At 40.1% G+C, this 17294-nt stretch overlaps 1 protein-coding gene across 2 annotated transcripts in view; it reads left to right on the forward strand.

The window, feature by feature from the left end:
- The window catches only part of BTK (Bruton tyrosine kinase), a 34014-nt gene that overhangs the window by 5878 nt on the left and 10842 nt on the right, over positions 1-17294 (forward strand). The window contains exons 2-8 of one of the 2 annotated variants that reach the window (XM_070784633.1): positions 914-1095; positions 2909-3075; positions 3635-3733; positions 5545-5613; positions 7063-7144; positions 16216-16344; positions 16662-16729. In XM_070784633.1, coding sequence (XP_070640734.1) covers positions 2935-3075; positions 3635-3733; positions 5545-5613; positions 7063-7144; positions 16216-16344; positions 16662-16729 — 588 coding nt within the window. In that variant the 5' untranslated portion in view covers positions 914-1095; positions 2909-2934. The remainder of the gene's footprint in view (positions 1-913; positions 1096-2908; positions 3076-3634; positions 3734-5544; positions 5614-7062; positions 7145-16215; positions 16345-16661; positions 16730-17294) is intronic. The other variant, XM_019956373.2, reaches the window with a different exon arrangement.

The raw sequence follows: 17294 nt of genomic DNA on the forward strand, positions 1-17294 counted from the left end.
CTGGAAAATCCCATGGACGGAGGAGCCTGGTGGGCTGTAGTCCATGGGGTTGCTGAGGGTCAGACACAACTGAGCGACTTCACTTTCACTTTTCACTTTCATGCACTGGAGAAGGAAATGGTAGCCCACTCCAGTGTTCTTCCCTGGAGAATCCCAGGGACGGGGGAGCCTGGTGGGCTGTCGTCTATGGGGTCGCAGAGTCAGACACAACTGACACGACTTAGCAGCAGCAGCAGCAGCAGCTCCATAGAGAGACTAGAGGTTGTACAACATGGCCATGTGAAAATCCTGCATCTGTAGATTAATAAAGAGAATATCATAACACTGTAACTTTATGTTTTAAATAAGAGCCATGTGTGTCTATTCTTTTTTCTCCTCTTTCTTTTCCTATATGAAGTGTGTGTGTGTGTGTGTGTGTGTGTGTGTGTGTAACATTCATGTCACTTCCGTTTCCACCCCACCCCCACCACTTGAGTGAGGTGCAGGGTCAGCCCTCACTGTGCATCTTTTGTGGTCAATTGACTCTGTGGGCTGCTGAAATTGTTAGAAAAAAATTAGGACTTTCCATAATAAGTACTCAAAGAAGCTGCAACTATCCTCTAAAGCAAAGTGTCCATTACACACCAACCTTCAGGAAGATATAAAAGCAGATGCCTCTCCTTTCACCATTAATGGACCAGTGGTGACTAAGGAAGAGCTACCACATTGTCAAACCATGTGTGTCTTGAATGGATCACAAGGAATAGGGGGAAACAATCGAAGAGGGAGCAATCAGGTCGTGGAAATCCCAGCAGTCCTCCAGCTCAGTGATCTACAGGTAGAGGCCATTTCACTCCATGCTCAGAGGGGCGATGGCTAGTGAGAGGCTTACTTCCTCATACTTAGACCAGCTCTAAACCCTACCCCAACACAGATACTTGAAAGAGAGGAAGGCTTCCTCTTGTACAAACTGGATTTGTTCTGAAAAACAAAAAGAACAGAGGCAGCTTCCAGAAGGACCTGTCTTATGGGAAATAAGAGGAGAGGCCAAGGCTGAAGCAGATGCTGTGTTCGAGCAGGGAGTGTATTCACCAAGAGCTTGCAACAAACTTAAAGGTAAAATGAAGGGTGTGCTTTACTCAGCTAAAAGAGGAGCAGCTGGACGTGGTTTGTTCAGATGATCCAATTTACTGGTCATGTTACTTGATTTCTTTAGGGTATTACTTTCTTTTTTCTAAGTTGAATCTTTGGTTGTGAATAGGTACTTAATTGGGATTCACCATGGGAACAAACATGATATTAGTACAGGATCTCGATGAGTTGGTAGTACCTGAGAGCCGACCATTATTAGTTGGTTATCACTACTTCTGAGTAAATGAAAAATCTTAATGTTACAAGAAATCTCTTTGGGGATTGAGCTGGATCTGAAGGCTACAACTCTTATCAGTTTGTCAGTCCTGTGAGAGATGATTTAAACCTGGGAATCAGGGAAGAGAGCTGCGTGGCAAGGTGTAGGGAAAAGTGTACTCCTTGGCCCAATTTTCTCAAAAGATCATTTATAAAAAGTTGAACAAATCTATCACCAGAGAACAGTGGCATCCAGATGATGAACAAGTAGCAAAGTGATCATTCTGAACATCCCTGGTGTTCCTGTAATCTATTTTTGTCTCCTTAGTACAATAATAGAACTGTTTACACCACAAGAAAGAGCAAAATAATGGTGTGGATAGCCTCAGACTTCGATACAAACCATTCCCTTGCTTTCCTCGTGTGAGAAGTAACTTATGCTTGTCAAGTAGGAAAAAACTACTGACTTTATTCTGCCACCAAAAACATAAGGAATTTAGTTAAAACAAAACAAAATCTATCCCCTTCAGGAAAAGAGCTTACCTCCAACAAAACTGGATGGGGAAGGGGCTGATCATTTGGCGATTTTTTTTCAGAATTTTTTAGTGCTCTGTTTTTGTGTCAGTATTTATGTCTTCACTTTATCTTTCTAATGAAAGTTGTGGATTAGTATTACAAGATAGTGCATTTAAGTGAATAACTGTGTGTTTTGTTTGAATTTTTAAAAAAAAGCCAAGGATGAGTGTGTAACTTTCTTTGCCTTTGTATGTTTCAGTTACCCAAACTGAATCTTTCTGAATTATTGTTAAGTTTGGAGAGACTAAACAAGTTACTTTTCATAAATGATCAAAGACGGCATCTCTGAGTTGATGATCCTATCTGAAAGAATGAATCTAAGCAAAAAGGAAGGGAAAAGCAAAAACCAAGCAAAACAACTGCCTCTCAAAAATTGTTTTTCAATTTTAGAACAAAGCTCAGCCAGAGCTACAAAGGATGGGCAAAATCGGTTGGGTGGCAGTTAGTATATGTCCACAACTGCAGGTGCAGCCTCCATATCCTTATTAGACCCCTTGGTTACAGACCCCAGTGGGACAAGGTATGAAAAATTACACTCACTGTCTAGGAAACTGGGAACTGAAAGTCCAATATCTGCCTCAGTGGAGTTCTGGCACCTGCATTATACCTTCTGGGGATATTGGGGCCAACAGCTGCACCAAAACTTTTTATTGTTCACAGAGTCTGCACATTTAGTAAAAGGGTGGTTAGGGTAGAGTTGCTTCTAGACATTACCAAGCACACGGTACATGTCATTGATATCCAGAGCACTCCATTGACTTATGCAAGAACCCAGTTTATATGAACTCATGATGTAGAACCAATCACCCCAATTCAGTGTGCATCCATTATACCTGAAAACTGGCAGAAATGAGGGTTATGGAAGGAGGATGTCAAGGTAAGATGGTTCTTCGTTAGCTTTGAACATTTCTATTCTATTTGAAAGTAGGTGGCTAGGCTGAGGGGGAACCAGGAGGGATGAGGAGAATCAATGTGCTGGGTCCTCAAGAACTTTCATTATCAATAGCACCCAGTGAGCTGCAGAAAGAAGCGATGGCTACAGTGATACTGGAGAGCATCTTTCTGAAGCGATCCCAGCAGAAAAAGAAAACATCACCTTTAAATTTCAAGAAGCGCCTCTTTCTCTTAACCGTGCAAAAACTTTCCTACTATGAGTATGACTTTGAACGCGGGGTAAGTTTCTCTGCTGTGAAACCTGAGTTTTAAGGACTTGGCCTTAAATCTGCCGTGGTGAGGATGTAGATCCTTTTTGGTTGGAGTTGGGGGTGGAGCAGGATGGAAGGGACCTAAGTACACTTCAAACTCAGCAAAGTATTTCCTAACCCAGAACTGGGAAGTCATACTGGAACAAAAATTCAAAGGTGCTAAGAAGCTATCAGGGAAATCTTACCATGGATTTTTGAAGTTGGTGAGCACTCATTAAATGATTGTTGAGAATGAAATCCAAGAGTTGGAAATTGTTTCCTTATTTTTTTATGTTAAAAAAAAGCACACAAAGTCAACCACTCTTCTATAGTATTTGCTCTCCATCTGGTAGTCAAAAAAGATCAGGTTAATAGATCTGGAAGTTGTTTGGGTTTGGTTTGTCTGTTCATTTTTTCAAAATGACAGGTCCTGATACAGAGTGTGGGTGTCACCTCACTATGTTGAATGATGAAATAGCAAAATCTAATCATCTGGTTGCTTAATCGCTCTTAACCTTTCTCCATTTCTTCCTCATTCTCTTTATCAGAGAAGAGGCAGTAAGAAGGGTTCAATAGATGTTGAGAAGATCACCTGCGTTGAAACAGTGGTTCCTGAGAAAAATCCTCCCCCTGAAAGACAGATTCCGGTGAGAAGAGACCATTGTTAGAACCAGGCACAGGGGGTGGGGTAGAGTTCAGAAACTTGGAACACTTCAATTCTCTGTAAATAAACTGGTGATATTGTGCAGTGTGGGACACATAAAGGTCCCTTATACCAATATGCTCTTCACTCCACCACATATTGGTTATGCTGAGTCTCAACGTCTTTTTCCCCAGATGCAGAACAACTCACTTAACTGGAAAACTTGTGACACCAGTTTTAAGATGATATCACATCAAGTGTTCAAGCTGATCAGAGATGATTGGTTTTACTCCCTCAGTCACCAGAATCAGATTTACAGACTTGAATTAGTCTGCAAGCCAGAACCCCAGGGCTCTGAGTCTTGAGATTCTCACTGCTTCTCTCATTTCCCTGAGGACATAAAATCTACTGGTTTCCTGATTTTTTAAATATGATTTTTTTCTGATGACAAGAGTAAATGCATGTTTATTACAGAAACTCTGCAAAATACAAAGAAAGCACATAAAGAAGATAAAATTATGCATAATCTCATTAGTCAGCTAAAACAAGTATTAACATGCTCATGTACGGACTTACTGATGTTTTTCTCCATTAACAACACATACACTCACACTAATATGTATGTTACATATTTAAAACACAGAATCATACTAAACACCTTGCTTTGCCATTTACATTTAAAATTTTCCCCAGGACAATAGGTAATCTTTAATAATATGATTTTAATGACTATATAGTGTTCCCTATCGTGGATATATTCTAATTTGTTCAACCAGTCTCCTATTACTAGACATTTAAATTGTTTCCAATTATTTTATATCAGAAATCATGTTGAGGGGAACATTCTTGCATACATCTTTATGTATCTTTGTTATTCTTTATAATGACTTCCTAGGAGTAATATTTTGTTCTTTTCTTAATGAAATCTGTACACTTTGGTTATTTTTATAGTTTTATTCTATTTTGTAGAAGTAGAATTTGAATATTATATATTCCCACAAGCTGAATATGAGAGTATCTATTCCTCTACATTCTTTTCAACACCAGATAATTTAAATATTTGCTAATTTGAAAGCCAAAAATGATTTAATTTTTAAATATTTAGTTGCTGACTTATTTTCTCATTTTTTTTGCTACTCAATTATACATCCACAGCTCATTTATACTTTTTTCCATTTGTGAATTGCCTGTTGAATTTTTGGCCCTTTTTTCTATTGAAATATTTACCTTATTCCTAGTACTTTTTAAGAGATCTAGATATATTAACTTTATATGTTGAAAATATTTTTCCAGTTTTTCATTTATCTTTGAATTTTTTTTTAAACCATACTAGGTTTTAAAGTCTATGTCATCAAATTAGCTCATCCTCCTCTCAATGGTTCTAACTTTTAGCATTATATCAGAAAGGCCTTGCCTCTCACAAAATTATATAAATATTCACTTTTTTCTGTTATTCATAGTTTCATTTCTTTCATAAGCTCTTGAATCCATCGAGAATTTACTCTGGTGTATGGTGTGAAATAGCTACCTTAACTATTCTCCTACCTCTGCCAATATTAGTGGTTAAATGTTTGTCCCAGCATCATTTATTGAGTAACCTCCCTTTCCTCAGTAATTTGAGATTTTTTTGAATGAGGGTGTGCTGGATCCTATGGCTATGTGTCCCCACTGGAATATAGGAAGCCATCACTAAGGATTAGTATTGTCCATGCAGGATAGTCTTGTGGAACCACTGCAAAAGACTCCCAGTACCTAAGGAAATCCAGAAAAGAGTAATGCATCAACCAATAACTATGATTTTTTCTGTCATTGCAGAGAAGGGGAGAAGAGTCCAGTGAAACTGAGCAGATCTCAATTATTGAAAGGTTCCCTTACCCCTTCCAGGTGAGGTATTTTCTCTCATCAGCTCACAAGGGGACCTGTAATGTAATCATTAGGGATGGCATAGGCTGAGGGTGTTTGCTTTTCTATTTCCCAGTCAAACATAGTTTCTTTTACTCTTTACACCTCAAAGAGAATCCATAATGGCACTAATTCTATTATGGTGTGTCTTGTCTATGATAACTGTGTTGAGAAAGATGCTGTTTGTTGAGTGAGCATTTCACTTCCTTCTGGTTCTGCCTATCTATCTAATGGTGGTCATGTGGGTTGAAAAGACAGAAAAGGGGAGGGAAGGAGTAGTATTAGGAAGTTCAGTGTGGGGAAGCCTTATTAGATTTACATATAAACTTAAATTCTATTCAAGTCTGGGATAACTGAAGAGCCACATAGACATCTGTTTGACAGATGCAATGTAAGCCATCAGAGAGAGCAAGAGCTTCAGATTCAGTCAATCTCTGATTTGGTTTGCTTATGTCCTTAGAACTCTGTAGGCTTCATACCGTGAATAAAGCAGTCTCTGCAACAGTGAAAGCCAGAAAAGGAAGTGGAAAGTCTCAGGGGAGGGGGCTTTCTGTCATGGATTTATGAGCACAGCAAGACTAACAAGCAAAAAGAAAAAATGTAAAAGGATCTTGTTCATGTCCCTGACTATAACAAAGTTTACAAAACCTGTAAAGGGAGAGGTGTTTTAGACACAGTTTTTGCTACCATTGTTTTTCACTAAGTTGATGTTGTGACTGGCCTGGTGGATAATGGTAAATAGCAGATAATTCAAAATTAATTTACATTTGACTTTAGAACCTACCGTGACGTCTACTAAATCTGTGAGGGTTGAAACCATGTTTTATATGTTTTGTACATCTCCATAACACCTAGCACAAAGTCTTGTACATGTGTAGTGTTCAAAAACTACTGACTGATTTGATGATGATGCTTAATATACTTCACTCTTTTTGAAGTAGGTCTGTAATTCCAAACTTAGTTTATTTTGGCTAATATTGGCTAGGGGATGCCACTAGGCATTGGGGGGAAAATTAGCCATGAGTTAAAATTTTCCTCATATTGATGAAGTTTATAATTCATATGTACTAATCAAGATTTGTTATATAAATCATTACTTCAATTATCTTCTATACAAAGTTTAATAAGATCATAAAATATCTTTCATTGGATAAACACAAAGATTATGAACTAATTTTACACACAAATTGAAACACAATTCAGGAGGACCTAGGAGAACTCACAAAGCTAAGAGTTTCTTAATCCTACATCCTTGGATATGAATTGTTCAGGAATTCTTCGCATGACACCAGCCCCACTGCTCACTGAAGATCCTGCCTTTTTGTATTCTACTGTCATTATACAAAGTTGTAGCTTAAGATTAGTTCCTTCAAGGTCTTAATTTTTTTTTCTAACTCCTAACTGCTGAAGTCTGTGTGTCCATTGCCCCAGGTTGTATATGATGAAGGGCCTCTCTATGTCTTCTCCCCAACCGAAGAACTAAGGAAGCGTTGGATTCACCAGCTCAAAAATGGTGAGAATTACTTGGAAAATAAACTAGTTTCCAAAGGAAGGGAGGGAGGGAGGAAGGAAAGAGAGAAATTGAGAGAGAGGGAGAAAAAGATAGAGAAAGAAAGAAGGAAAGAAAATGGGGACAGGGAGGAAAGGAGAGAGGGAGAAGGAGAGAAGAAAAAAGAAGGGATGCAAGAAGGGAGGTGAAAAAAGAAAGGGGGGAAAGGGAAGGAGGGAGAGAATGAGAAAGGAGAAGGGGGGCAAAAAATATTTCATTTTCTTCAATATTAGTGATACAACTGACAATAGTATTCCTCCATATTTGATGAAAGATCAGGTGCTAGACTAAGAGTTTCAACTCAGTTCTACCACTGTCTCTTTAATGCAATTCTGTAATTATAGGCTCCTCCATTTCCCTACTTATAAAAAGGTCCCATTCTTTACACCAATTTACAATAGTGGTGTGGTATGGCACTCAATGGTTATTTCAATATTTTGAATCATAGATATGAAATATCTGGTTCCCAAAAAATTAATATATGATAGTGAGAGTGCTTAGGGTCAGAGTAAAGACCCTGGTTCCAAGTCTTCTTCTACCACTGATAAGCTGAGTGACCTCTGGTAAGTAGGCCAATAAGCTTCTTTGAGGTTCAAGTTCTTTTTCTGAAAGAGAAAAATGATGATAATGATGATGATGATGATGATAATGATGATGATGTTAATAATGATGATGACAATAATGATGATAATAATAATGATGTCCATGGTACCTTCCTCTGGGAGGTAATGTATGTGAAAGCACACGGCAACTGTAAAGCACTGTACAAGAAAGCACTGTACATCTTTTCATTGTTGGTAAATATTTTCCAAAGAGCTATTTTCTGTTCCTTGCTTTGTGAGGACCTCAATTAAACATAGTTCAGTTTTTCACATAGACCATATAGTGTGCTCAAATAAACTCGACTGTAAATGCTTACAGTACAGGATGCATGCACACATATTTGTGTGTATATATAGCCACATGTCAAGTGACTGAGAGATTAACTGGTTGAGTTGACATCAGGAAAGGCTGCCTAGAGAAACAGGAAGGATGGCAGACTGATAACAGCATGGTTCGGTTATTGCATGACAGCCCTTTGTCTTAATAAACATGTAGATTCTGATATTTGGTGGTTGACTACACCAGCTTTGTTCAGTCCCTTGAATGCAAGTCTGATTGGCCAATACAAAAATCATCAGATCTTTCGAGCCAAAAGAGGAGAAAGAAACAGAGGGGTCATTTACTTTGTTCTTTTTGTGTGCCAGACACTAAGCTAGATATCTTGTAATCATTATCTCATTTAATTCTCACAGCAACCTTGGGCTAAAAACAACTAACACCTAATGAGCATTAACTCTGTACCAGGCTCTATGCCAAGTGCTTCAAACATACTAGCACATTTAATCCTGTCAATAAGCTTATTTAGTATGTATTATACCCCTAATTACAGATGAGGGAACTGAGCTCTAAGAGGTTAAGTAAGTTGCTCAAGGGCACATAGCTAGTGAGTGGAGCCTGGGTTCTTACTACATCCCTAAGTCTGTTTGACGCTAAAGCCTAAATTCATTGCAGAGTTTTGTGCTGCCTGGTTCTCAAGCCCAGAAATTGCACCTGTAATTGGCTGCAAGATATTTTAAGAGTAAGGCCATGTGGACATTACAAATAGGCAATATCTTGCACCACGTAGTTCAGTTCCTGGCATGTTTTGAAGAGGTCACCTTTAGCCTTGAGGGTACAAAATGTGCAAACACTTCAGTAATGCTTATTATGATCCAAGATCTTAAGTCCTTTATGTACGTTAACTGATTTCTTCTTCCTATCAGCTACATGAGGCAGTTAATTTCACCATCCTCATTTTGGAGACCAAAAAAAAAACCAGAGGTGTAGGATGTTAAGTAACTGGCCCAAAGGCACTCAGTTAGTAAGTGGCATGGTCAGGCTTTGAACTCAAGCTCCAAAGTCTGTGCTCTAAACCAAGATGCCACCTCCAAGGCAGAGAAATACACGCAGAGGCTGAGCTGGAGTTCCAAAGGGCATATATATTTGTACTTCTTTGGTTCTCTCCACAGTACCTTATACATCGCCTTGCACACAGAAGGCGGCCAACGAATAGATGTGTTAAATGATTTTTCTGCAGAACAACCACCACCAACTTGGAATCCACACTGATGGGCAGCTAGGATTTAGTTTGGATATAGGGGAAGGTGGGACATACTAGATGAGCGAGAACCAAAAGGGAAAAAATGTGGTATGTATAAGTTAGTAATTCCTTTAACACTTCAAACACCAATTTCAAAACCAGTTGTAGGTTAGCTCAAAAATATATAGAGTGCCCACTATATTCAATTTATGAGTAATGACTGAGGATAAGACTATTCAACATGTAAATTTGTTTTATTGACTCTCATATTAACCTTACTATGTTGATTATGCCCTGCTATTAAAGTTTCATAGGTAAGTAAAATTCCAACAGTAAAAACAAAACCAAAACAAACAGAAACCACTACTACTTCAGTTGGTTCATTGGTTCAATTTTGCCTCCTCTTCCCTTGTGTTTTACTGAAAGCATTTTTTTTTTCATTTACTCCAGAATCTACTTGGGCTGACAAGCCCCAAAGTAGCTGCCTTGCAACAAACACCACAGTTGTTGGGAGATTTAGATGCAAATCCTAAAGATCTCAGAATAGCCCCAGATGCTGGCAATGCCAATAATGAGATACTCTGGAAACTGTAAAATCCCACTGTAGTGATGTTATCCCACTCTGGAGTAAAATGCACCAATTGCAAATCACTAACATGAGAAGGGAGCCTCATGGTATACAGGCTACCTCTGTAGCAGTATTGGCTGTGAAGAGGCACGAGGGAGCCTTCTGAGGTACTGGATCTGAGTGGTGGTTAAATGGTTTTACACAAATGTGGCTAGCTGGATACCTCAGATTGCATGTTTTATTATATATTAGCTATACCTCAATTTATATATTTATATGTAAGCTATACTTCAAGGGCTTCCCTGGTGGCTCGGATGGTTAAAAAAAAAAAAACAAAAAAACTGCCTGCAGTGCAGGAGACCTGGGTTCTACCTCTGGGTTGGGAAGATCCCCTGGAGAAGGAAATGGCAACCCACTCCAGTATCTTGCCTGGAAAATCCCATGGACAGAGAAGCCTGGCAGACTACATGGAGTTGCAAAGAGTTGGACATGACTGAGTGACTAACACATTCACATTCATACCTCAATTTAAAAAGTAGGATGCCAGGTATCTCATATTAAACTGCCATCTCTTTTCAGTGGTACTTTTCATGCAAACCTTGTATCCTTGAGCCCTGAGCTCTCTCCTTCCATTTCCTTGAACATGGCAGTGGACACTTCAGTATTACAGCACCACAGATACTTGTCTTCATTTGGTCAAGCTCAATAGAGCCTATCCTAACTGTAGCTTCAAAAATGAGCAAAAGACCTGACCTCACCAAAACGAATGAGTGACATTTGTGAAACTCCAATGATGTATACGGAGGGTAATCAATCACTTATGCCCCAAACAGAATTTGAGCCATTATCCTGATAAAAATGGATATGAGAGATCAGTCCATGATATACTTGGAATGTGCATCAACCATTAGTGTTTCCTGGCTCCATGCACTGGTGAAGTAAGCAGTTTTCTCCTAGTTCTCCCACTTGGATGCTGTCATAATCAGCTTGGGATGCCACAACAAAATATCATAGATCAAGTGACTTAAACAACAAACATTTATTTCTCGCAGTTTTGGAAGCTGGGGAGTCCAAGACCAAGGTGTTGGCCAGTTTGGTTGCTGGTGAGAACTTTCTACCTGGCTTGCTGACTGGTCACTTTTCTCACTGGTTCTCATATGGCAGATAGAAAGAATTTCTCTCCAGTCTCTTCTTATAAGGGTACTAATCTCATCTTGGTGGCTCAGATGGTAAAGTGTCTGCCTGCAATGCGGGAGACCCAGATTCGATCCCTGGGTCGAGAAGATCCTCTGGAGAAGGAAATGGCAACCCACTCCAGTATTCTTGCCTGGAAAATCCCATGGATGGAGCCTGGTAAGCTACAGTCCATGAGGTTGCAAAGAGTTGGACATGACTGAGTGACTTCACTTCTTTAGTTCACTTCAATCTCATCTTGAGGTTCCACTCTCATGACCTGAGTACGTTCCTAAGGCCACATCTCCTAATATCACATGGGGGGCATCATTATATGAATTTCAGTTCAGTTCAGTTCAGTCGCTCAGTCGTGTCCAACTCTTTGTGACCCCATGAATCGCAGCACGCCAGGCCTCCCTGTCCCTCACCAACTCCCGGAGTTCACTCAAACTCATGTCCATCGAGTCAGTGATGCCATCCAGCCATCTCATCCTCTGTCGTCCCCTTCTCCTCCTGCCCCCAATCCCTCCCAGCATCAGAGTCTTTTCCAATGAGTCAACTCTTTGCATGAGGTGGCCAAAGTACTGGAGTTTCAGCTTTAGCATCATTCCTTCCAAAGAAATACCAGGGCTGATCTCCTTCAGAAGGACTGGTTGGATCTCCTTGAAGTCCAAGGGACTCTCAAGAGTCTTCTCCAACACCACAGTTCAAAATCAGCAATTCTTCAGTGCTCAGCCTTCTTCACAGTCCAACTCTCACATCCATACATGACCACTGGAAAAACCACAGCCTTGACTAGACAGACCTTTGTTGGCAAAGTAATGTCTCTGCTTTTGAATATGCTACCTAGGTTGGTCATAATTTTTCTTCCAAGGAGTAAGCATCTTTTAGTTTCATGGCTGCAGTCACCATCTGCGGTGATTTTGGAGCCCCCAAAAATAAAGTCTGCCACTGTTTCCACTGTTTCACCATCTATTTCCCATGAAGTGACAGGACCAGATGCCATGATCTTCGTTTTCTGAATGTTGAGCTTTAAGCCAACTTTTTCACTCTCCACTTTCACTTTCATCAAGCGGCTTTTTCGTTCCTCTTCACTTTCTGCCATAAGGGTGGTGTCATCTGCATATCTGAGGTTACTGATATTTCTCCCGGCAATCTTGATTCCAGCCTGTGTTTCTTCCAGTCCAGTGTTTCTCATAATGTACTCTGCATATAAGTTAAATAAGCAGGGTGACAATATATGAATTTAGGGGGACACAAACATTCAGTTTGTAACAGACACTGCCTTTGCAATTCTAAGTAGTTGGAAATACAAGCTCTGCATTAACCAACAGAAGAAGAGTGTCATCTTCAAGGGACCTCTTAATTATTTGGAAATGTAGGGTGGGTTCTTAATGACTGTGCTGGAGGTAGGGGGGTAGGAAGTCCTATAGCCTCTCATTAGCATATTAGGATAGCTTAATTTATCAGAGCAGCTAGTTGTTGATTAAGAATTTTGAAATGTCTACTGGTGCCGAAGCCTGCACCCAAGGTTCTTCAAATCCCTCAGTGATGGGCGTGGCACAAGGGAAGGGTGGGGCGGGCAGAGGGTAGGAGTAATCAGTTCTAGCTAGGAAGAGTATCTGAAACATTGTTCAGAATTGCTAGAGTTCAGTTCAGTTCAGTTTCTCAGTTGTGTCCAACTCTTTGCAACCCCATGGACTGCAGCACACCCAGCCTCCCTGTCCATCACCAACTCCTGAAATTTACTCAAACTCATGCCCATTGAGTCGGTGATGCCATCCAGCCATCTCATCCTCTGTTGTCCCCTTCTCTTCCCACCTTCAATCTTTCCCAGCATCAGGGTCTTTTCAAATGAGTCAGCTCTTCGCATCAAGTGGCCAAAGTATTGGAGTTTCAGCTTCAACATCAGTCCTTCCAGTGAATATTCAGGACTGATTTCCTTTAGGATGGACTAGTTGATCTCCCTGCAGTCCAAGGGACTCTCAAGAGTCTTCTCCAACACCACAGTTCAAAAGCATCAATTCTTCGGCACTCAGCTTTCTTTACAGTGCAACTCTCACATCCATACATGACTACTGGAAAAACCATAACCTTGACTAGACAGACATTTGTTGACAAAGTAATGTCTCTGCTTTTTAATATGCTGTACATATTATACATATGTACATATTATACATGTATAATATGTATATATACATATGTATAATATTGTACATATGTACATATTGTACATATCATAGCTTTTCTTTCAAGGAGCAAGTGTCTTTTAATTTCATGGCTGCAATCACAATCTGCAGTGATTTTGGAGCCCCGAAAAATAAAGTCTGCCACTGTTTCCACTGTTTCCCCATCTATTTGCCATGAAGTGATGGGACCAGATGCCATGATCTTCGTTTTCTGAATGTTGAGCTTTAAGCCAACTTTCTCTTTCACTTTCATCAAGAGGCTCTTTAGTTCTTCTTCACTTTCTGCCATAAAGATGGTGTCATCTGCATATCTGAGGTTGTTGACATTTCTCTTAGCAATCTTGATTCTAGCTTGTGCTTCATTCAGCCCGGCATTTCACATGATGTACTCTGCATATAAGTTAAATAAGTATGGTGACAGTATACAGCCTTGACGTACTCCTTTTCCTATTTGGAACCAGTCTGTTGTTCCACGTCCAGTTCTAACTGTTGCTTCCTGACATGAATTCAGATTTCTCAAGAGGCAGGTCAGGTGATCTGGTATTCCCATCTCTTTCAGAATTTTCCACAGTTTATTGTGATCCATACAGTCAAAGGCATTGGCATAGTCAATAAAGCAGAAATAGATGTTTTTCTGGAACTCTCTTGCTTTTTCGATCATCCAAAATGATGATGTTGGATGTTGGCAATTTGATCTCTTGTTCCTCTGCCTTTTGTAAAACCAGCTTGGACATCTGGAAGTTCACGGTTCACGTATTGCTGAAGCCTAGCTTGGAGAAGTTTGAGCATTACTTTACTAGCATGTGAGATGAGTGCAATTGTGCAGTAGTTTGAGCATTCTTTGGCATTGCCTTTCTTTGGGATTGGAATGAAAACTGACCTTTTCCAGTCCTGTGGCCACTGCTGAGTTTTGCAAATTTGTTGGCATATTGAGTGCAGCACTTTCACAGCATCATCTTTTAGGATTTGAAATAGCTCAACTGGAATTCCATCACCTCCACTAGCTTTGTTCGGAGTGATGCTTCCTAAGGCCCATTTCACTTCACATTCCAGGATGTCTGGCTCTAGGTGAGTGATCACACCATTGTGATTATCTGGGTCATGAAGATCTTTTTTGTACAGTTTTTCTGTGTATTCTTGCCACCTCTTCTTAATATCTTCTGCTTCTGTTAGGTTCCTACCATTTCTGTCCTTTATTGTGCCCATCTTTGCATGAAATGTTCCCTTGGTATCTCTAATTTTCTTGACAAGAGCTCTAGTCTTTCCCCTTCTATTGTTATCCTCTATTTCCTTGCACTGATCACTGAGGAAGGCTTTCTGATCTCTCCTTGCTGTTCTTTGAAACTCTTCATTCAAATGGGTATATCTTTCCTTTTCTCCTTTGCTTTTTGCTTCTCTTCTTTTCACAGCTATTTGTAAGGCCTCCTCAGACAGCCATTTCGCTTTTTTTTGCATTTCTTTTTCTTGGGGGATGGTCTTGCTCCCTGCCTCCTGTACAATGTCACGAACCTCTGTCTGTAGTTCATCAGGTATTCTGTCTATCAGATCTAGGCCCTTAAATCTATTTCTCACTTTCACTGTATAATCATTAGAGATTTGATTTAAGTCATACCTGAATGGTCTAGTGGTTTTCCCTGCTTTCTTCAATTTAAGTCTGAATTTGGCAATAAAGATAATAGAAGGCCTACAGACTTTTGGTTGGCTTTATTATTGTTTTAAAATCCTCTACAGACAATGTAGCCCCTTTTAGCTTGCACTCCATCTGATCAGCTCCCAGCACTTTGCATTTGGTGCAATGGTGAAGGGATATGCTGAAAAAGTGAGGGGTGAGTGTGTGGGCAGGAGATACTGGTTAGAAGTCTTCAAATCCATGTTTAGAAAAGCATCAAGATGGCACTTTAAAAAAAAGAGAGACAGCACTTTTTCTTCATTTGCCTGTAAAATGCACCTGGCCACCAGTAGCTTCTAGGCCTCCTCCAAAGTCTTGAATGAGTAGAGTGTGGCTAGCAAGCTCTTAAGGACTTAAGGTGATCTCTACAAAGGAAGGTTTTATTTTGTTTTTATTTTTATCTTTTAAAAAAAGTTATGCAGGGCTTCTTTTTAGCATCAAATGCTGAAATGAGTATGTCCTCAAATATGCATATTCTTAGGCTAGCCTAGATCTTTGGCCCAAGGCTAGCTATTGTCAGTTATTTCCTTTGCCTTTGCTTCTCTGTCACCTGGCAACAGGATCCCAGGATGACTTGTCTAATCAACTTCTGGTTAAAATTCTTGCAATACCACAGTATTAAAAACTATAAAATGAATTCCTCTTATCTGAAACCCACCCTGTTGTCTTTTCTGAGAGATCTTTTGGGCCTCACAAACCTGTGAGGGAAATAGAACTGCTGTGTTTGTCTCCCTCAAGGAACTCAACCCACCTCAGTGGCCCTAGGAAGACTGAACTATGTTTATTCTAGAGACAAAATCACCTTCCTTTGATCCTGAGCTGTGTTCTGTTGACTGTTTTCTGAACACAGAAAGTACGAGGCAGGAGTTTTCACCAAGATAAATAGCTCTCAAAGAGCACTCCAGAAGCTGAGGCATTGGTATATTGAGAGCTGGAGTGAGAGCTGGCTTGTCACATTGTTTCCCTTTTCTGGGAAAGACCACCAGAGTCAACACCTGCTTTACAGGAAGATTGTAATGGCTGCCGGGAAACCATAGATAACATATTTTTGTTCTGGGCCTCTGGAGACATCAGATATTCTTATCGCTTTAGTCACTGGTTGGGAGATAGTCATCGTAACAGAACCACTGAAGAGAATGACACAGAAACTCTCCACGTGAGCCAACTGGTCCTGTGTTTGCTTCCCTTCAGGGTGGCTGAGGACGGGGCAGTTGTCTGAAGCTCATCACTATACTCAAAGAGGAAAACATGCCTATGGTAGCTTCTCCCACAAGTCAAATGTCACCTCTCTCTCTCTCTTTTCTCCTCTTACAGTAATCCGGTACAACAGTGATCTGGTACAGAAATACCACCCTTGCTTCTGGATTGACGGGCAGTATCTCTGCTGCTCTCAGACAGCCAAAAATGCTATGGGCTGCCAAATTTTGGAGAACAGAAATGGAAGTAAGAGATCTGATCAGTATAATCTCTCCCTCCTTTGACCATATCCATCACTTTCTCAGGGTTCTAGCAAACCCAGGTTTGTACATTTTGGCCAGTGTACAAAGGAGCCTGGGAGAGGGGATGGGTGGGAATCAAAATCCAGCTGATGCTCTGTTCTTTCTAGCTGGGAAAACTGGCACTGGGCTGTAGCCATCAAGACTTTTCATAACTTATGTGAAGGCACCAAATACAAGAGTAAAGTTCCTGACCAAACCTGTCCCTGGGCCCTTCCCATATATGCACTCTGTAGCTATTATCACTGGTTTCTTACTTTGCAGGCTTAAAACCTGGGAGTTCTCACCGCAAGACAAAAAAGCCTCTTCCTCCCACACCTGAGGAGGACCAGGTATACAGGGAAATTGGGTGCTGCTTCAATGGAAACTTAGTCACACCCAGAAAACAGACCAGAGTCTTAGAATTCTCCCTGGGATATGGCAGTGTAAACTGGTATTCTTCTTGAGATAGGGGATTTGGCCTTCTAAGTAGGACTTCCTCTTCGGTGGAGAGACAGAGGCTTATTAGGAAGCTCTTGGCAACCATTTAATCAAATCACTTGTTTAGAACAAAACAAAGCCTGATTTTTTTAAATGAAAAATATTTTCAAACATAAAATTGAAAATTTTTAACAGTGAATGCCCCCCCAAAAAACTGAATGCCCATATACCCAATATCTTGATTTTACCACTAATATATTACTTTAAAACTTGATTTTGAGTGTTACTTTTGGAGGTCTAGAAAGGCTTTTCTCATATATTGTAGGTAAGCAAGGCAGGAATTCTCATTATGTTCATTTTACAAACAAAGAAAAGAAGATTCAGAACCACTTAGTGGGTCCATGTACTAGTTTAGTGCTAGTTTTCCAGATGGTGGCTGTACACGGTTTTTGCCCAAGAAGCTTTATGAACACTGAT

This window comes from Bos indicus, chromosome X (genome assembly GCF_029378745.1).
Source record: "Bos indicus isolate NIAB-ARS_2022 breed Sahiwal x Tharparkar chromosome X, NIAB-ARS_B.indTharparkar_mat_pri_1.0, whole genome shotgun sequence".
Classification (NCBI taxonomy): Eukaryota; Metazoa; Chordata; class Mammalia; order Artiodactyla; family Bovidae; genus Bos; species Bos indicus.